The sequence below is a fragment of the Physcomitrium patens genome, chromosome 22, assembly GCF_059467195.1.
Source record: "Physcomitrium patens ecotype Gransden chromosome 22, ASM5946719v1, whole genome shotgun sequence".
In the NCBI taxonomy this organism is placed as follows: Eukaryota; Viridiplantae; Streptophyta; class Bryopsida; order Funariales; family Funariaceae; genus Physcomitrium; species Physcomitrium patens.
The window spans coordinates 6,434,217-6,456,294 of NC_143431.1; the positions used below are offsets into that span (position 1 = coordinate 6,434,217).

A 22,078-nucleotide genomic window follows, 5' to 3' on the forward strand; every position below is an offset into this window, starting at 1 on the left:
AGTGTGTGTTCGGGAAACCGGATCCGTCCGTCCGTCCGTCCGTCCGTCCGTGGTGGCGCGGGGATGAGGGCCAATTGATGAAGAAGGGGGGATGCTCCTCGTTGCTTCCTGGACTGGGCTGGGCTGGCTGTGCTTGGCTGTCTGCGCGGGGAGAAGTTGATCCCTTCTGCTACACTTGCCGCCACGGCCCTCACTCCCGCCATACCGTCCGTCGACTAAACGAGTTGGGATGCCTCGTGCTCGACCAACCAAATACCCTTCTACTCTCCTCCCTCCCTCGCTTACTCACCCCGCTGCTCTTCCCTGCTCATGCTCTTGCTCTCCCTCCCTCCATTCCGTGTTTTTTCTACTTGACGTAGACCAAGGGGTGCTTCGCCTTGCATGCCTTCGTGTGGTTGAGTTGGTGCTCTTCACGTAAGGGTGTGGTTGTTGCTGTTGGTGGAGGTTGTGCGTTTTTTTTTTTTTTTTTTTTTTTTTCCTTGTATCACGTGGCGGTTTTTTTGGAAAGTTGAGCGCGGGAATTGTTACTGCACGGTGAAGGAGGTGGAAGGCTGTGAGTGTGTGTGTGTGTGAGAGAGAGAGAGAGAGAGAGAGAGAGAGTTTGAAGTGGAGGTCGGGAGAATTAACGTCAACTTTTTTTTTTTTTTTTTTTCTTTCTTGTACTTGATCAATTTCGAGGTACTGTTAGTATATCTGATATAGGGAGTGGTACTAGAGTGGAGTATCAAGTCCGAGGAGGGGGGAGAAAATTGATGAGAGAATGCGAGAGGGTTGAGGTTGAGAAAGGGAGGAATTTAGAGGACATGACTTATGGGGAGAGGGCGAGTGCTGGTTTATAGGGGTCTGGAATTGTTACGGTACAGGTTGGGGCGAAGATTCCCTCATGTCCGAGGGAGAGGACGCTTCCCGCTCTTTGGGATTCAAATTTTGGGGTGGTGAAGGTCGTGGGTTGTGTGCCTGATCCGGTGGGTAAGAGGACGTACAATGTGCTGGGATTGGGATGCATAAGCTTCTCGCAGACGAATAGGTGGTAGGTTAGTTCATACCTGTCTCGATGGATTCGTCGCCACTCACGAAGCAGCTTCGGCGGAGTCCACTTCAGAGTCGGGCTCTTGCGAGCGGAGATAAAATGCCCCCGGTTACACCTGACACGCGAAACGATGTGAATACAGCAAGGGGAAGGGTTTCTCAAAATTCAGATCCGGATAGTATGAGCAGAGGGAAAGAGAATCGGGTGCTCAGGGGCGGGTGCAGTGTGAAGAGGCTTACAGGCAGTCCAGCTCTACGAAAGTATGATGCATTGGACGAATCCACCCAGAGTTTGTCGCTATCCATTGATGGTGAGAGCCATGTGCAATCGGATGCTTGTACACGAGCTCACTCCTCATACAATCGGAAGGACAAATCCTTGGGTCTTCTTTGTGAAAAGTGAGTCCTTTACTTCAGCTGCTGAGCACGCATCACATTGCAGACTTTTCACAACATAGTTCGATTTGTTTAGGTTAAATGTATGCCATATCAAGTATTTCGAGAACCGACAATGTCGAATTTTATCGTCCGCTTCCTACGAAATCTAGGTTTGGTTATGTACTGGTTGATGACGCCATTGGATGGCGAGCAGCTTGGCTCTATAATTGCAGTTTGGTATTTCATACAAGGCTCTAAAATGTGTTGGGTTTTTGACATTGAGTGTATTAGAATTGGTTTAGGGCTCCTCGCTTTGACGAAGTCTTTTTCGGAACCCCTTTTTTTTTTTTTTTTCCTTCTTCTTCTTCTTCTTCTTCTTCTTCTTCTTTTCTTTTTCCTGTAACTATACGAGATATGCTGAGTGAGTTACATTGGCGCCTCTAATAATTTTGCCACATGGGAACTGAACTTTTGCCCTCACGGGTAACATCGTTGCAGGAGTACTGTTCTCAACGAGGAAATTTTACAGTAAGTTTCGAGTACTAGGTTAGCACTAGTCATTGCTAATGCTGATGGTGACGTGTTGTTGCAGCTTCTTGAATCTGTATGGGACCGAGGAAGGAGAGTGCATTAGTCTCGATGAAGCTGCGAGTCGTTTAGGTGTCGAGAGGAGGCGTATTTATGACATTGTGAATGTTCTCGAAAGTATAGAGGTGCGTTGCCCTTGTCTATTATTCATGAATTGGTCGGATCACGGAGGTTTTTTTTTCCTGGAAGGGATTTGTAAACCTTACAGTACGATGCGTTTATGCAGTGTAGTGTGATTGTCACAGTTAAGAGCTGTTGTGCTCAAGGAACATTCTCTTTCGGACGAATATTTTAGTTCGAGAAATCTCAAAATTGATATGTTCGTACAGATTCTCATTCGGAAAGCTAAGAACCGTTACACATGGCATGGATGCACTAGGCTGCCTAAAGCCCTTCAAGCGTTGAAGGTATCATAATCTGTTAGATGCTCGTGTTGGTCGGTTATATTTCAATCACGAACTTGAATTCATTCATGCATACATGACGTGAGCAGCAACGTGCACCCATTTTTGTAACCTCTGCCTGGATCCAAATACTACCGTGGTACTAATCCCCCTGACGTCTGAATTACTTAGGATTCAGCTTTACGTGATTACGGATTAGGGGAGTTCGCCAATACTTCGAGTCCTGAAGAAAGGATGCCCGCAGCTGTGACAAATGTACATACCACCTTCCCCAATTAAAAAATTGTGCTCTTGGAATAGAGTGTTAGCAGCGACTGCTGGTTTTAATTCCAGTTTTGATAGACGTCATGTTTATCCGGATACCTCCTTCAGTAGATGGCTGTACTGCATTAGAGCTATTGGTTCGATGTTTTCATTATCACAGTTACAGCTAAGAAACTCAACCGCTTATTGACATTATCCAAATCAGCTCTCTTCAGAGCTACGATTCATGGATCGTGACACCTGATATACTTCTTTGATTGAATTGGTCCATCCTCGTGCAGGATTGTGATTCTGATGACGACGAAGAACGGAAAAATTTGCCTTCACAAGGATCAGAGGGACGTGCTTCGGTTCAATCCCAGCAAAGTGAAGCCCCTAAAGCAAAAACAGGTATTATAGGAATTTGTTTATATGGTACATTTTTTTTTTAGCAGCGAATGGAACCAAATTTTTGTCGATTGAAAGTTCTGCGGTGGGTGGGTCTTGCGATGTGACCATCTTTGAAAACCTACTCCACTGAATGTGCTTACAGAAGCTGTGCTTTTTCAGACTGCCGGCGCGAGAAGTCGCTGGGACTCTTGAGCCAGAAATTTGTGCAGCTTTTTCTGGTTTCCCAGGTGTGAATTCAGGCATTTATGGCAAACAATTTCGTAGTCTTATACATGATACAGTTGCTTGGATCTGACTTTTTATTCCTTCCAATCGAGAAGCCAGTATGCGGTTTTAACCTATCTCCTTACGTCTGCAGTCTCAAGTTGTCTCTCTCGAAGACGCAGCCCGGTTACTGCTTGGCGATTGCAAAGATGCCTCCAAACTCAAGAGTATGTACTCTAAGCATTAATAATTGTGAATTATACTCAAATGCTGCTAATTTATCAAGTTCTCTGCTTGATCTTAAATCACGACTGCCTTTCCTTGTTTGAACATTTGCGTTTTCTTAATGACAGCTAAAGTGAGGCGGTTATACGATATTGCAAACATTCTTTCGTCGCTGCAGCTTATCGAGAAGGTAGGTACTCAGTCATAGGCACAAGCTATATATTATGACGTTCTTTGATTAATTCTTGTAAGTTCCCTGTGACTTTAAGCATTGCCTCATGCCACATGTCGCACCGACGATTCTCTTTTCATGCTTTCTGAAGAAAATCTGAGGTGAGATGACAAGTAGAGTGCATTTTGCTGACGAATCCTAGCTGCCTGTTTTCTTTATTTTGATTGTTGAATCTAACATATGGTTTTGGATGATGCAGACACACATGGCAGAGAACCGCAAACCTGCATTTAAATGGCTGGGCACGAAGGATGACCTTGTTGGCCCAGCTACTCGATTGAGGATATCAGGAACTCAATTCCAGAGCCAACATTCGAGCCAAAGTCCAGCTTGTAGCTCGCTTTCAGTAGAAAAAACTAAAAGAGGTCTCAAACGAGCTTGTATGAATGCTCCGAGTGTGGAGGCCACTCCATCAAAACGAGCTGCCTTGAAGCCTTTGCAGCCAAGGGACCCAAACCTTATGACCCCTTACACAAGAGATGTTATAAACAAACCCGTGCCACTTTATCCTCGTGCATCTCAAATTGACTCTCCTGTCTCTGACCATAGAACATTAAGCTTAGCAGCCTCGCTGCACGATGCAGCCGAGTCTCCAACTGCACGTGGGACGCCAGTTGGATCAACTGGTAAATAAGTCTAATGCTCCTTTGGTCCGTTTTTACGTTATATGTGAATGATGGGTTCAATTTCTTGTGGTCGTAAATCCGTCATTTTTCCAGAGAGGCTCTGCTTCCGGCTACATTTCGACTAAATATATTACGCATGTTTACGCAGGAGGTTGGAGAGAATGGGGTGACATCGTTCAAACCCAAGTAGTTCCCATCACGCCCCCATGGTCTGCGCAGTGTTGTGACCAAGCTGGGTCTTCGAATGCAGCTTGCCCCACTGGCAGAAGTTCACCTATTTGTACCCCAAGCGTAACCAGCTTGACCCCAGGCACACCTAAAATGACGCCTACGAGTGGGAGAAGCTGTTGTACATGTCAATCCCGGGGATCTCTTGATAATTTCTTTCCATTCAGGTCTCCCGGTGCTTTATTTAACCCTTTTTTCCCCCCTCCTCCCTTTCCAATGCACCCTCAGATTGCCGCTGCTGCTGGATTTCCTTCCCCACCACCAGGAGTCGGTCCAGAGCAATATCTGGGACGGGATCCGGCTCCTGTGCAGGAATGTGCACAGCATAGATCAGGCAACGGAGTTGCAGCTGCCGCTGCCATGCAATACCAAAATGAAAGTGAGTCCCTACTCTTTGACTCTCATTCGAAGCAGGTTCCTATTCTTCCAGCTTGTGTCATGATCACAGAGTCTACATTAGGCACGAGAAATCGTTTTCATGCGAGCGTTGATCTAATTTGGATCATTTTATCGTTTGTGCAGCTCTAGGACACATGTTTGCACATTACGTTGAGGCCTGGAAGTCGTGGTACCTACAAGCGGCTTCGATGTCAAACCCGTCGTGCTTCGAATCTCCTCTTCCTGGTCCTCGTTCTAGTACACCGCAGAGCCCTTTACAAGAAGGACCGTGAAAAGCTACACCAGAGGTTTCAGGACGTGCAGAGTGCTTGAATCTGGCTGAAAGCCTTAGTTTTCAGGATTGAAGCTGTAGCAGAAATTTTGACACGTGATTGCCTATTGCAGTCATTGGAGAATATAAGCAGTACATTGGAAATTTGCGTCAGATAGGTTACCCATCCCTTGGTGAGAGCTGTAACAGAAGTGTCAATATATCATTCTTTCCTCCATCTGTCTTGGTTAAGAGCGTCTCTGTCTCGAACAAGGCACAAGACCCTGTGCCCCCTTTGGATGGGGTGTTCATCCTGTACAATTGTTAGTTACCGTCTTGTTGATATCTGACATAGGTTTTCACAACTCCACATCTTTAAAGATTGCTAAGAATTGTGTTGATAGTCACCGCCGAATTATTTGTATTTGGTTCGTCCACGTGTATCTGTCACTTGGTTGAAGATTATTCCTGGTAAGATGACGCGTGTATCCATTTAGTACTTTGAAGACCTTTTAGTTTTTTTTTTGACAATTCAGAAGTGTTGCAGTTTATGATTTTTGAACTGTTAAGATACTTCCTAAGTCATTCAAAATTATGATCTCCTGGAATTTCTCTTTTACTTTAAACTAACCAATATTTTGAAGGCCCAAGGATTCAACATAATATGTCTTCCGTTTTATGTCAAATGTGTTCCATGTAGTTAGTTAAGATTATCTACTGCTTTGAATAATAAAATGGGTTCATTAAAACCTTCCCCAGGCCAACGGCTTGAAAGGAAAACTACAAATTTTCATTATTGTTTTTGTGTGGGTTGCTTGTTTGTAATCTCAATACTGCTATCTGGTCGCTGAAGCAAAGTTTAGCACTTATTTCAGTATTAATTTGCCTTTAAACTTCACTTTCGTAAGTACTTGAATTGTTTTCAGAAAACTAATAAATCGAGGTCTACTCAACATTAGCGACTATACTGGAACAACTACTGGACCATGCTTCTACCGTAAATCTTAAGAAGTAGCCACCTCTTCAAATGATGAGCATAGAAAGACCTGGATTTTTTTAATTTTATTTTCACAACTTTCAGAACTTCACTTTGGTACCATTTGACTTAATGAGCCACAAACAGATTATCTCAGGGTTTAGGGCTTTATATCCGGAAAGTGGAACATGCAATTACGGAGCTCAGTGGAAGAGGGGACGTAATTGCGAATGCGGCTGATTACAGGGCTAATTTTCAACATGCCCTAAGAACTTCATGCTTTCTGATGGAGTACTTTATGTGCAGAATTTTGTTGATGCGAGGAAGTGTGTAAATGTCACGGAACATCAAGTTATTAGAAATTTGCAACACTATGCAGCACATCTTTTCTGCAATCAATCTGAACGGGAGATCTCTCAACAATAGGCTTTGGATGAAGTATTTTGGTTGATAAAATTATAGCTTCCTAAACCCCAGAAGTGTTTTTTTTCATCCTCATTTTAGAATTCGGTAGCAGAAAAATCTCACACAGTTTTATCACCGAGCAATTTCATTATGCGGAGTTTCCATGATGCGTTCTAGGTTCACAGGCATCCATACTGTAGGAGTGAGCGACTGAGTTGAGTGTAATTCGAGGTCTCTTTTGTGTGAGGAGTGGTGGCGTTGGGTGATGACAAGCCTGTTTGGCGTTTTTGAGATTCTAGGAAAGCAAAAGGATTTGGCCACGCCTTCAGTTCTTCGAAAGAGCTCTTGCAATGTATCGCCGCGCTCGCCTCCCTTTGCCTCTTGTCGCCGGCGCAGTGGGGTAATCTCCTTCTCCTCTCTTCCCTCTCTTTCATCCTCTCATCTTATTTTTTATTTTTTATCAAATGGTTGTCCCAGTCCAAAATCAGCCCCAAGCCAGACTAGGGTTATGGAGCTTCCACTGTGACGTTCGACTTTTCTGTTGTTTTATTGTGTTTCTTTGCTTGTGGGAAGACGTACAGGCTTGGGGTTTTGTAACGACTTACATGATAGGTTGCAATTGAGTGTCAATCGATTTATATCTACTTGACTAGTGCACGTTTCGCATTTGTTTGTTGAAATTAACTTTTGATTATACCTCTGTAAGGCTTTAGTGCAAGCTGTGGACATTATTTTCGTAGACAACATAGCTGAACAAATGTCATTACAACTTCTCAGGATTGGGATCATGTCCGGTAGCTTCATCTTCCGCCCGGCACTGGAGGAATACTGGTCCCAACATCCAACTGGGGTTGACGGATCACCACCTACCACTGCAGATCACTCTTCACAACCTTTTTCATCAACAAAAGGAGCTGAAGAAGCACCATCATCAGCTTCGCCAAAATAGAGATAGTTTAGAACTGGTTGAACTCATTATTTATTACTTCATGACATGGAAACTTATTTTCCACTTTGAATGCTCAGGTGTCTCACAATGTTTGACCCCTGGATTATACAAATAATGATGAAATGAAGAGAGTATTTGCTAATCCAGGGCACAACTATGTATTTTATCATTTGGTGACGATCAATTCTTTGTGGTTTGGGCTGCCCACCGGCTGCTGTTCTCAGTCGCAGGCGTATAAGCTATGACATCAGTTCAGGTACTGTTCTTCTCTGCATTACAAATAAAATTGCAAAAAATGTATGGTACACCTCAGATTCGGTAACCAGTCCTCCTTTCTATTTCTTGATAACCTATGCTTTCTCTTGTCCGTTACACAATGAGCACATTTTGTCTTAGTTAACACTAGAGCATTAGAATTTTTATCATTGAATCCGGAACCACACCTTCAAATTGATAAATACATTAATGTCTTCACTCCGGATCTGTTCAATCTGTTCGCCAGATAGCATATTTGTGTGAAGTCGGGACATCTTTCGTACATCATAAGCAAATGCAGTTGTAACTTTTGGAGGATCAACTGACTTGGGTATTGTTGCCATATGTGGTAGGTGTCCTGCAATTCAACTAGTGAGTGTTTGCCTCTAGACAAGGTGAAGTAGCACGAAACGGCATTTGATCGGAATCTGCAAGGGTAACAACTGTAAGGCAAGAATTGAAATTAGTGGCAACTATCTGTGACGACAGGATGCGAACGCACACTTGATGCAATCAACCAGCACTTGTGTGATTCTAACGTCACAAGAATGGGACTTAAGCATGACAGGATCAAGTGGGAAATAACTGTCAGGCTTTTCCCTCGTGCCTATAATTTAACAACCCAGAATAACTCGCAACTATCTCGGTCGACGCTTGCTACTGACTTACAGCCATCTGTATGTGAAGAAATTGGCAGACAATGCGTGTCTTTTACATTAATGTGTGCAGCTGAATCGGCGTGTCCACAATTATGTTAGCCTAAAGAAGGGAGATTTTGTGAAGTCACAGGGCGTGTGTGTGCCACGGAATGGACCACTTTTTTTTTTTATGTATTACGAATCATTGCCAAGAGAATTATGCTGGTTCGGCCACCTCATTTGAGCCCTTTCTCGTGAATGAACCCTTCTCTCGAAAAGCTCCCCAATCAAGGAATTTCTAGGTTTCTGATAGCAACGGCACTCCAGATTCTCATTTCGCTGATTCCACACAATGAAGAGAAGAACTGACTCTCAAATGGCCTCCTCTGATGACCAATCAGAGTAAACCATTTGGTGTGATTTCCTGCTCCCTGCTACAGAACTCCAGGGGTACAACAGGCTTAAACTCTCTTTACCTTAGACAATCTAATACAAAAACGATGTTTTGCCATCCATGTTCTGTTTCTTAAAGAGAGTTGGGTTATATTTAGGATGTTTTTTTTTTTTTTTTTTTAAATTTTTTCTTTATGGCAAATCAACTAATTAGCTCATATTCAATTAATCCTTTTACAATTGTGTTTCTTACTTAAAGATTATCATATATATATTTTTAAAGACTTAATTATTATTTTGAATCCAATTATTTTAAAAATACACTTCTTTTAGCAAAGATTAAATCTTGCTGAAGCAATTAAATCAAGCAGAGATATTTTTTCTAAATTAACTTGTCTTTGCAAGAACACTTTTTAAGGTCTTTATTCCAAAGGATCAATTATCAAGTCATATAAAATTAAAGTGATTCAGTTCCAAATTTTTCAAATTTGCTTAAATTTCCAAAATTTGTGTAATGTAATCTTAAAATTTTAAAAAGAATACAAGGTACAATGACTATTAACATAAAAACTAACTAATCTTCTCTATGTATTAACAACCACTTCTTTTTGCCATAGTAGTGAAATAAACATTACTTCTTTTTAGAAGGGGAATTTAGACCAAATGTTATTTTATTTAAATAGAAAGCCTTGTTTTAGTAAAGAACTCCATTTGTTGGCCATTTGATTGATTGAAGGCACATTTCTTTGAAATAGATTTCAGCCAAGTTTAGCCAAGAATGTTATTAGTTCTTCACTAAATTTTCAAAAGTAGAACTTAAGATTAAAGGTTATTCTACATATCATACCATTAAAAAGATCAATGTCTTTCTTCTTGTTTTTTTTAGAGTGTTTTCAAAAAGTATCTTCAAATTTTGAAAAAAATAGTCTTATGGTTTGTATAAATACCAAATTAAATATTTTCTTTAAGTAAGAAAATATTCTTATTATAGTGTGTAATTCTTGATTGATTTTTGATTTTTGATTTTTTTAAGGTTAAAAGAGAAGGAATTCATTTGCCTTCTTCAATTCTTTTATATTTGAAAGATAGTTGTAAAACAAATATAATAAGTTGATCTTCATTTAAGGTATATGAGCAAATTTAATCTTGATGTTTGTTTCTTTGTTAGAAAAAAATAATCTATCTTCTATAACAATTGTATTATAAAAAAATCTATATATAACTAATACTTATATTAATTGATATATAGATCATATTTTTATTTTTATTTTTTATTTTAATAAACAAAGTTGTTGAATCTTTAGAAATATTAATTCTTTAGACATCATTAGAATGAAAAGTTGAAACTTAGTAAGAATTAAGATGAAAGTCAATAAATAGAAATGTTGGATTTTATTAAAGAAATCAATTTTGAACTTTAAGAAAAAAAGGTAGAAGATGAAGCTCAAGACAAGCACATATTTGCATCTAAACTTTGCTAATATTTTACATGTTTTTTTTTAAATAAAGATACCACTCATAATTTAGAATTAGTATCTATGTAAAATTTGGAAGCTATTGATATTAAATAATTCATTTAGCATTCATCAATTTGTATCAAATAAATTATTGAATATTTGAGTAGCTAAACTGTAGAACTTCTATAATTAATTTAATTTTATTATTATTATTATTATTATTATTATTATTATTATTTTTTGTAGCCACTTCTAAGTTAATTTTACCAAGTCTACATTTGAAATGAGTCTTATAAAAAATTTACCATTCTACCATGAATAAAATTAAGAAGAAAGAATTTTTCAATAAAAACTTTCTCACTATAGATTTTATATTGTGCATTGTGTTAAGAGAGCTTCCTAAAAAGAAGATATTAAGATATTATTTATTATAATAAAAATTTCAACAATATTGATTTTAGTAGAACACTAATAATCAAACTTATATGATTATGTTATATAAAATTTAGCTTGAAAAATATATTAAGCATCTTGTTGTTAAAATATTTTTATTTATCTTGAAGTTCTTCTTATAATGAAAAAAACCTTATTCTTGCCTCTATATATAATATCTAACTAATGAGATATGTGATGACATTTTATAGGTCATCCAACATGTGATTTATTTGCAAGACAAGTTTTGAATATGTGTGCCATATTACCAACTTTTACCACAAGTGGTCAACAAATGTGACATATTGTCAAAGACATGAATCATAACAAAAATCTAAAAAAACAAAATACTCTTATAAAACTTGAAATATGAAAGTAAAAAAAAAAATCAAAGATAGATGAAAGATAAAAATTAGAATAGCTATTGCCAAATACAAAGAGACTAAAGTTCCTTGAACTAAGACAAGAATATTATTGTCTGGCATGATTTTTTATTTGAAAATACATTGAATATCTAGTTGTAGAAAGTTTAGCTTTAACTTATTGGCCGAGCTCCAATAAGTGATTTATTCTCAATTTTGAAGTGTTGTCTTCAAGCAATCATTGCTCTTCCAAACCAACTCCAAATCTTTTGTGGTTTATAAGCACAATGTAGCCTTTTAAACCAACTTTTCAACCACACAATCCAATCTTCAAAAGCCCTTCATACACATGCACTATACTCCAAAGAGTGACAATAGGTACAAATTCAACACCTTAACTTTGAGCAACTATATCTTGTTCACAAATTCTCCAAATCTTACAAAATTTTCACCAAAATTATATCCAAAATCCTAAACTTGACAAATCTAACCTCTAATATTCATAATCACTTCAAAAGAGTAACCCTAATTCCTAATAAGGCCTTAGGTAGTCTCTTTGAAGTCCATTGGGCATGAATTTTGGCCAATAGGAATGGAGATTTTCATCATCTATCTCCATTCATCCATATGATTGATCTAACTATCCCCATTTATAAAAAAAATCCTTTTTCTAATAAATTTTATATAGTATGTGCCTTAAACACTAAACAAAAGAAACAAAATAAGATTTTAAGAGTTACCAATGTCTAATAAAGGTGGCTCTAAATACATTAAAACTATTATCAATATAAAATCAATCTCAATAATAATCTTTTTAAACTAATTATTTCAATGTAAAAATTTAATCATATTTTATAACCAATTAAAATCTAATAACATGGCTTTCATTACATTTTATAATGAATTTTATATTAAATATATATATGAATTATATTTACATGGTAACCAAATCACAACATGACAATGTGTTGAAGAAGTCCAAGATGCAATAAATTGTATTTGCTACTTACTATCATTTTTTTTTTTTTTTTTTTTTTTTTTTTTTGAAGTTAGTTGATAGATTCTTTCAATCAAGAATAGTATATTTATACTAAAGTAATAAGACTATCATATTATTTGAATATTATTAAGATTTTTATAACTTATTTTCAATAAAATATTTAAAATACCATTAAAAATAGTTCATATTATTACAAGCATATATATATTTATTCCAATAATAATTTAAATGATATAAATAGATATAATTAGATAAAAATAGATAATTTTATATTATCTTGTAGAAAATCTCCTTAAAAAATTCATAGATATGGCTTTGCCTTTATATATTATGAACTAAAATAAATCCCCCACTAATTGAAAGGCCATTCAAATTTCTAATGATTTTAATTATTTAATCTATCTAATAAATTCCTATCATTATTTGTTTAAGTATCCAATAATTTTAATAAAAATTCCAATTTTGATCAACATAATTCTTTTTAATTGATAATCTATTTAAATTCATCAATATTAATTAGCCTATATTTTAATTAATTAAGCTGTCTCTTATTTTGTTTTAACTTCTCAATTTTCTACCAATTAAATTTTCCCTCAATTACTTTCATACATCATAAAGCAATATAAGGAACTCAAATAATTCAACAAAATATACCTTTGAAAGATAATTTTTCATATGATTTAATTTAAGTTTATATGTTTTTTATTTTTTATTTTTTATTTTATCTAGCATTAATTATCATCTAAAATTTAAAATTTTCCTAGGATAAATTTCAATCTATGAATGAATTTTCATCCGTGAATAACTTCTCATCTACAAATGAATTCTCATCAGTAATCAAGAAATTGTCCAAACTTAAACAATTTTTTATCTATAATAATTCATCCTTTTGAAACCTATGTTCATCTAAATTGATTTAAATTCATAAAAAATAGTTTTTATTCACTAAAATTTTAATAATAAAACTTTAAAATCTTGCCTAATCTTTGAAGTTGTACTTAATCTTGGATTTCTACTAGTTGGAGAAGTAGAAGGCCTAGTCTTTGAAATTGTATTTGATCTTGGATTTCCACTAGTTGAAGAAGTAAAAGTGGCTAAAAACTTGGGACGACTTTTGTTCTTCTTTAGTGTTGCCTCTAATTGGTCTGTAGTCTTATGGCCGACTTACTATTGTCTTTCCTCAAAGAAGGTCCTTGCTGCCCCTTTGGAGTTGATTCCAATGTTGCTTCTTCCTTTGAATAGCCACACACTTTGATGTAGCACCTCTCTAAAGTAAAGAGTTGATAAAAATAATTGTAGTGAATGCTTTTTGTACCTTGCTATTGCATATGTTTGATAATATAAATTCTTATAATTTTTTGGCTTAAATAAAATTAGCTTGTAGTTTAGATGCAAGGCTCATTAAATAGCAATAAGATTATGGAGATGGAAAATGCCTTCTATCTTTGATATTTACTTTGACTAATACACCTTCTTACCAAAAATCAAAACTCTCTTATTGGTGGTACAAATAAGCTTGCAAGCCACTACTACTCTATCTATTTAACTTAATATTTGCTTAATAAAAGGCAATCCTCAATATCAACTCTTAGAAAGATAAATCTCATAAACATAATATTATACCAACTAGATTTCTTCTCGTAGATTAGGTGTTCAATTTTGGTCGACTTTTAATCTTGTTTTTTTTTTTTTTTTTTTTTTTTTTTTTTTTTTTTTTTTACAATATGCTTGCTTGGAATTTCCTTCTAAGGTTGTTTAAGCAATAGAACTTAGCCATCTTCAACTATAGAGTATAACTGTAACAAACAAGAAGTTTGCAAGTTTATAGTTTATGAGCCTTCAATTGTGATCTCTGTAATTATCATCCTATTAATTACTACATCCTATTAATTGCTATTTATTTCAAAATTTCTATTTTAACTCTCTAATTAAATAATTTTAAGAACTATAAGTATATTTTTTGCATTTAAATTCACAAGTGAGTCAATTTTAAGACTCACATGTATATCCATAGGTAATTAATAGGTTGAAAAATTAACCACTTGTTGTACATGTTGGTCACTTGTGGTACAAGTTGGACATGTGCTTGTCAAAGACATGAATCTTAAAGAACCAAAAATTTAATACACTCTTCACTCAAAAAGATTAGAAAGTTCTAAAAAAAGACAAAAGACTACAAATGCATTGACAAGAATGAAAAAAGCTTCATTCTTGCCTCCATATATATTAACTAAGAGCTATCTAGTGACATTCTACATTACCTTTGATACATCTCAAATTTCTAAGACATGTATTTTAACTGGTAAGGCAATTTTTTTATATATATGCCACATTGTTAGCTTGTACTATAATCTACTTATACATAAGAAATGTGGCTAACTTGTTAGTCAAGTTTTTAACCTATTAATCAACTATAAACATGTATAAAGCCAAATATATGTCTATGATGATTATTTTTTTTATTTGATTATTGCTGAGGCTTTTGTAACTTTTTTCAAATAAAAAATTTAGAATATTGTTGAAGTTGATTCTTATCTCTAATAATAATACTAAGCATTGAGAATCTCTTCCAAAGTCATGATATCAAATATGCTATATCTTATTATCTATTTAAAGAAAAAAATGTTATTTTTGAGAATCTTTATCTCTATTATATCACCTTGAAGGTTATCACAATTATATTATTTTGTCCAATAACTCAATAAATGATAATTCAAGAATTCAATTTATTGTATGTGGATTTTTTATTTCTTTAGTATTACAAATAGTTACAAACAAGAATAGAATATAGAATGTAATCTTTTTTAAACCATATTTTTTTTATAGTAAAGATTTGATATTCTTCACCTTGATTTTGATAGATGTTAATGATGAAAAGCATCAATTTTTTTTATTGTATTTGTAAGATTCTTAGTTGGATTTCATAGATATTTATTATTATTATATTTGTACTAATAATTAAGGTATTCCAACTTATTTTTGCACCTCCTTGAGTCCAAGTTTTTTTTGACTTTACATTCTTGATTATTTTCTACTTTTGTAAGAAGAAGTGACATTTTTCAACTTCTTTAATTTTTTTAGTTGTGCCTCCTTTGTTGTATGTAGCTTTGGCAAATAATTCACAAAATCTTCTGCCACAAGGTTATGAATTTTTAAAAAGCCAAAAGAATCAAGTTATAGATGATAATTATAATTGACATAGAAAGATGTTTGTTGAGTAAAAGAATATATTATATTATTACAAAAAAACTTTGGCAATAGATAAAGAGTTGTGTAATCATGTTGTTGGTAGTTAATGATACACTTCAAATATTACTCTAAAACTTGATTCACTTAATCTATTTGTCCATTAATTTGAAGATGAAAAGCCAAAGATATTTTCATATCCAGCTTTAAAATTTTGAAAAGAGTTCTTTAAAATCTTGTTACAAATTGAATCCATTTATGCAATATAATATCCTTTGAAAATCTATGATAGCAATAAATATTGTCAAAAAAAGCTTAATTATTTCTTCATTTGTAATAAATTTTGTATATGATACAAAATATGCCATTTTGATGAATTGATCTACTAATAAAAATATAGGATGATAAGAATTTGAAATTAAAAGATTTGTAATAAAATCTATAGAAATAAAAAATTATGAATACTTTGAAATAGATAATGGTTGAAAAAGTCTATAAAATTGATGACAAGGAGTTTTTGGTCTTAAACAAACATTATATGATTGTACAAAGTCTTTGATTGCATTCTATATTTGAAGCTACTAAAAATCTCTAGATATTAATTCCAAAATATTTAGATTACAAAACTTTTAGTTTCAAGTTCTTATAACTATATTTCTGATATAATCATAATTTGAAGTACTTTTTAGATAATGATGCCATTTTTGAAATAAATCCATAATTACAAAAAGTTTTTTGTGATATATTTTATAATTAATTTCAATTGTTGAATTTTTTGGAATGAAATGTCATAGAAATACAACTGAAGAAGGTTCCAATAGGATCTAAGAAGGCTCCTAAAAGTTCTAGGAAGTTTTAGAAGGTTCCAAAAGGTTCCAATAGGTTCTAAGAAGGTTCCAAAAGGTTCCAGTAGATTTTAAAAAAATTCTAAAAAGTCATAGGAGAACTTAGAAGGTTCTAAGAGGCTTTGGATGATTTAGGAAGTTGCCAAAGAAGGATATTAGATTTTCTTTGTTACCAAGCTTCATAGAAACTTCTCAAAAAGCTTCTTAGGATATAATATATATAGGAATTGAGGATGAAGAGATCCTCAATCTCGACAACTTACTTCTTATGGTATAGCTAGGATCTTCTTACCTTGTATCCAATTGTTGTTTTAATGTCAAGCTAATTCTATTTCTTGATCTTAAATCCTTGTCTTGTATATGATCCTTAACAGTTTGTCAAGATTGCCATAAAATAATATTAGGAGCTTTGGCTTTCTTGATAGAGAGTGGATTATCCCTCTTCTTGGAAGTACTTTAGTATTCTAGAGGTTGCAGATTATCCTCCTCTAGATTATTATTATTATTATTTTTTTTAAATTCTTTTATTTTTATTTTTTTTATACCATAGACCATATTTTTTTTCTTTTAAAGGTATGAATTTCTTTGATTTTCTATAATAGAAGGTAAAAAATTCAATATGACAAATTTTAAAGAAATCAAGTTAGATTCTATTATTAATGCTCTTAAAGCATTGAAGATTAGAACACAGACTTTGTCAAAGTAGAATGAAGAACTATATATGACCATATATAATAGTTAAAGAGCTAGAGTGCCTCAACCACCACATCAAATCATAATAGAGGTTCCAAATTATCAAATAACTATGTCTACTTCAAAAATGGGAGGTGCATCCACTCAAGGCAATGATCTGATAATATTAACAATAAAAGAACCAAGGATCAACCTTTTAGAAAAGTTCAATGGCACCCACTCAAAATTACTTGGCTTTGTAAACCAAGTACGACTTATCACCTTGCTTCAACCTCAATAATATTCTACTGAAGCATCTCTTATTAGTTTGGTTGAAATTTTGCTATAAGATCAAGCTTTATCTTGGTTTAGACTATTATTTCAAAAGAATTTTCTTCTATTGTACAATTTTGAAGCATTATTGGCAACATTTATAGAAGCATTTTGTAAACATAATAAGATTTGTTCTTCAACAACTAAAATTTGAAGCCTTTGACAAAAAATGCATTTTGCATCAATGTATGCCTCAGAATTTTGACAATTAATATATAATATAAATTGGGGAGAAGATGAATTGATGAACCAATTTTATTGGAGATTAAGAGATGATGTCAAGGACTTATTGTTGTCAATGCCAAATCTTCTAATACTCAATGAAGCCATTAGTCAAGCTGTAAAGTATGATAATCATTTATTTTAATGATGACAAGATAAAAATTTTTCAACTACGCTATATATACACCAATTATTGTACAACTTCTTCACCATCCAATTCTAATAAGTATTTGGAAGCAGAAGATATGCAAATTGATATAGTTTGCTTCAATCCTCTTTTTGAGCAAGGAAAAAAACATCAAAGGGAACTTGGCCTATGCTTCTATTGTCAAAAATCTGGCCATAAGATTAATAATTGTTCAGAGAAATGCCAACATACATATTGAATGAAGAGTACGGCCACATCATTAAAAGCGTTGTAAGAAAATGAGGGACTATGCAGCTAGATTCTTTACTATCACAAATTAAAAAAGATCTTGTACTCTTTACCAGCCTTTTTTCTTGTTTTACTATACTTATACAATTAGGTGTTACAAAACTAGAGTATCATACATTATTTGATTTGGGAGCTTCTACATATTTTATTCATGAAGAATTTTTTATATCACATAAAATTTGTATGGTCAAAAAATCCAAAGCTATATATATATATATATATATATATAGAAGTAATAGATGGTCAACCTTTATCTTTTGGAGATATCATTCATGAAATGTTTCTATTAGAAATAACCTTTGACAACCATAGCAGCCAAGTAGTATTCAACGTCATTAGATCACTATTAAGTCCAATCATTTTAAGACTCTCGTGGCTTGAAAAATACAATCCACAAATAGATTGGGTATTATAAAAGGTAGAATTTCTTCTAATAGATTATAGAACCTCCAAATCTATAAAAAAGCTTTTAACACCCAACAAGCCAAAACTTAAACAACATTTATTTATTAGAGCTAGAGCATTTTTAAAGATAGCCAAATAAGGTACTATGTTTGTTGTCTATGCAAATCTACAATCGAAACATGTGGTTGCTACAACAATAATTCCAAAGTCATATAAAGATTTTAGAGATGTATTTGAAAAGAAAAATGTGTACATCTTGCCAAAGCATTGTCCCTACAATTGTGTAATTGACCTTCAAGAAAGTGCTCAACCACCATTTGGATCGATTTATAATTTGTACCAAAATAAATTTACAACTTTAAAGGAGTATATTGAGAAAAATTTGGCTAAGAATTTTATTCAACATTCCAAATCACCAACTGGTGCTTTGATATTATTTGTGAAGAAAAAAGATAGATCTTTACGAATATGTGTTGATTATTGGGACCTTAATAAAATCACAATAAAAAATTGATATCCATTGCTATTGATATCTAAACTTTTTGATCAACTTAGCCAATTAAAGATCTTTATGAAGATTGATCTACGAGGTGCTTATAACTTGGTATGCATTAAAGAAGGAGATGAATGGAAGATAGCATTTTGTACAAGATATGGACATTTTGAATATAATGTCATGTCCTTTGGACTTACCAATACACTAGCCATATTCTAACACTTAATAAATGATATATTTTGCAAGCATCTTGACGACTTTGTTGTAATTTATTTGGATCATATTCTAATCTTTTTCAAGAATCCAAAAGACCATGAAAAAATATGTCCGCCTTATGTTGGAAAAGCTATAAAGTACTAGGTTATATGTAAAACTAAAGAAGTGTGTATTTCATGTGCCTTAAGTTAAATTTGTTGGATATTTTATTTCTAACAAAGGCCTTTTTATAGATCCAAAGAAAGTACAAGCAATCATCAATTAGACAAAGCCAAAAATTATATATGATGTCCAATGCTTTTTTGGATTTACAAACTTCTTTAAGATTTTTGCGAGGAATCACTCTAAGATTGTTACTCCAATTATATGATTGACATACAAAGACAAACTCGATTTAAGCCTCAAAGAAGAAAAAGCTTTTCTAAGCTTAAAAGATGCTTTTACAACAACTCCAATTTTAATACATCTAGATTTCAACAAGTCCTATTTTATGGAAATGGATGCCTTAGATTTTGCATTCATAGTAGTCTTCTTGTAATATGGAGAAGATGAAAAACTTCATTCAATTGCATTCTATTCTAAAAAATTCTGAGGAACAAAAATTAATTATAAAATCTATGATAAAGAGCTACTTGCTAACATAGATTCTTTCCAAGAATGGCACCACTTTCTTGAAGGTACCTCTCATTAAGTGATTGTATATATAGATCATAAGAATCTTAAATATTTTATATTAGACCAAATCTTGAACCGTCGCCAAACACGTTGAAGTATATCTTTATCACGATTAGACTTTTACATCACGTATGGACTTGAGAGCCAATAAAAAATATCAAATGCATTATCAAGATGTTTCTACCTTGAATCAAAAGAAGACGAGATAATATATGATCAATAATAAGTAACCTTGTTAAAACTTGAGTAATTTCATCTTTAAATGACCAATGTATCAATACTTGTAGATTTATCATTTCTTGTTCAGGTTCTTAAAGCCTCAAATATAAATCCTCTTATTTTTAATATCAAGTGTCTTGACAACAATCTTCCTTTAGAGTCTTCTAAATTGAAGTATAAAGATAACCTCTTGTTCTTTGAAGAATATTTATTTAGCCTTCAAGGGCCAACTTATTTTCATGTTCTTCAAACACTCCATAACTTTCTTGTGGTTAGATATTTCAGATTCAATAAGACCTTGGAACTTTTGTCTAGAGACTTTTGGTGGCCTAAAATGTGGAAGGACGTTAAGAAATTTATACTATCATGTGATACTTGTTTAAAATTAAAGAACCTTCAACATTGACCATATAGACTTCTTCAATTCTTTCATATTATAAGACAACCATGGTCATTTATTTCTACAGATTTAATAGAGATCTTCTACCATCAAACTCATGTGACACTATTTTCGTAGTTATTGATTGATTGATGAAGTTGGCATATTTTATATCTTGCAAGAAGTCAATTGCTAGTGAAGAGATAACAAGACTCTTTATTGACAATGTCTATTGTTACTACAAACTGCTAGACGACATTGAATCAGATCGTGGGCTACAATTTGTATCAAGGTTTTGGAAGATACTCTTCAAGATTCTTAATGTTGACATAAATCTTTTATCTGCCTTTCACCTTCAAACTGATGGCCAAATGGAGTAGGTCAACTAAATTCTTGAGTAATATTTGAGGTACACCATCAACTATCAACAAGATGATTAGACTTCTTACTTGTCGTTGGCAGAGTTTACATATTATAATACAATCTATGCATCCACACAACAAATGCCATTCTATTCAAATTAGGATCATTATCCAAAGTTGGATACAATAGAGCCTTCAAAGTTGGCAAATCTAGTAGTAGAGGACTTTGCTATGAAGATGGCCAAACTTTAAGCAACCATAAAGATTCACTTAGAAAGGGCTCAACAATGTTATACGCTATTGGTGGATGAATTGAGGAAGAAACATCCTCCATTCTAAGTTAGTGAGAAAGTGTGGCTTCTTTGATGCAATATAAAAACCAATATGTCATGTGATAAATTGGACTACTGAAGGTTGGACCATTTGTGATTCAAAAATAAATTAATAATATAACTTATTGCTTAGAGTTACCTTCATCTATGAAGATTTATCCAATCTTTCATGTTTTACTTTTGAAAAGGTATAAAGAATCAAAAGTCTAAGACAACCTCCACCTCCTATGGTTGAAATCAATGATCATGTTGAATTTGAGGTAAAAGAAGTATTAGATTCAAGGATAAGATATAGAATGCTTGAATATCTAGTCCATTGGCGAGGATATGATATCAACAATTACACACGAAAAGTAATTGGCAACCTTATAAATGTACAAATGAAGGTTCAAAGGTTCCATCAATAACATCAATGCATACCAAAAGTGGTAAAATGAAGAATAGTAGCTTAATAAGATGGCTTTACTATGAAGATTTTTAGTTCTTGGCCTCATAAAAAAGGAAAGGAGGCAACTGCCAAAGAGATAGTTTTTTCAAATATTTTAAATATTATAAGTGAGTAGTTTAAGTTCACGACCATAGTTTGTTTATATTCTTTTGGTCTTATCTATTTTATATGATATGGATAGTTAAGAGATAGATGTTGTGTCAATCATACCATCTCAATTAAGTAATATGCGAAGATGATCTCGAGATGAAGAGCCACCTGAACCACGAAGATGTCGAAGGATGCCTACTAATAGGTGATTGATAATTATATTTGAGGTAGAACCTATCTATGAAGGACATCCAGAAGGAATGTTTGTAGGAGAATTCCATAATGAAGATACTAAAATTTATGCTTGGATACAAGTAGAAGACTTGGAATACTATCGATGGCTATAAAGGCTTATAAATCATTTACCTTGTAAAAAACAAGTGAAATATATAGTAGATACTATTTGATAGATTTTCAACTTCTTCCACATATATTGACTTGTTACAACATTACTTTTCAAAAACATCAAAGTTAGAGGACGAGGTGATGTTATGGACATATAACTGAAGAAGGTTCTAGAATATTTTAATAGAATCTAAAAAGACTCCAGAAGATTTTAGAAGATTCTAGTGGATTTTAAGAAGATTCCAAAAGATTCTAATAGATTCTAAGAAGGTTTCAGAAGTTTCCAATAGATTTTAAGAAAGTTCTAAAAGATCATAGGAGATCCTAAAAGGT

General features: G+C 33.7%; 1 protein-coding gene and 1 long non-coding RNA gene across 2 annotated transcripts; both read left to right on the forward strand.

Moving 5' to 3' along the window:
* Positions 1–265: 265 nt before the first annotated feature.
* On the forward strand, positions 266–5,583 carry LOC112275367 (uncharacterized). The gene is made up of 11 exons (XM_024505692.3): positions 266–1,428; positions 2,000–2,120; positions 2,325–2,402; positions 2,571–2,654; positions 2,945–3,053; positions 3,213–3,280; positions 3,412–3,484; positions 3,611–3,672; positions 3,914–4,340; positions 4,489–4,947; positions 5,091–5,583. The coding sequence occupies exons 1-11, from the start codon at positions 1,055–1,057 to the stop codon at positions 5,237–5,239; spliced, it is 2,004 nt and encodes a 667-aa protein (XP_024361460.1). The 5' UTR covers positions 266–1,054; the 3' UTR covers positions 5,240–5,583.
* A 742-nt stretch (positions 5,584–6,325) lies between these two features.
* On the forward strand, positions 6,326–8,731 carry LOC149986627 (uncharacterized). The gene is made up of 3 exons (XR_016500001.1): positions 6,326–6,998; positions 7,376–7,803; positions 8,156–8,731. It is a non-coding gene; the product is annotated as an uncharacterized LOC149986627 (long non-coding RNA).
* The last annotated feature ends 13,347 nt before the right edge of the window (positions 8,732–22,078 follow it).

Bases quoted from the DNA above. Each gene is read 5' to 3' on its own strand.
- LOC112275367 (XM_024505692.3), top strand. From the start codon at position 1,055: ATGGATTCGTCGCCACTCACGAAGCAGCTTCGGCGGAGTCCACTTCAG. The intron at 2,403-2,570 runs GTATCATAATCT...TGAATTACTTAG, and splicing joins AAGCCCTTCAAGCGTTGAAG to GATTCAGCTTTACGTGATTA. The intron at 2,655-2,944 runs GTACATACCACC...ATCCTCGTGCAG, and splicing joins TGCCCGCAGCTGTGACAAAT to GATTGTGATTCTGATGACGA.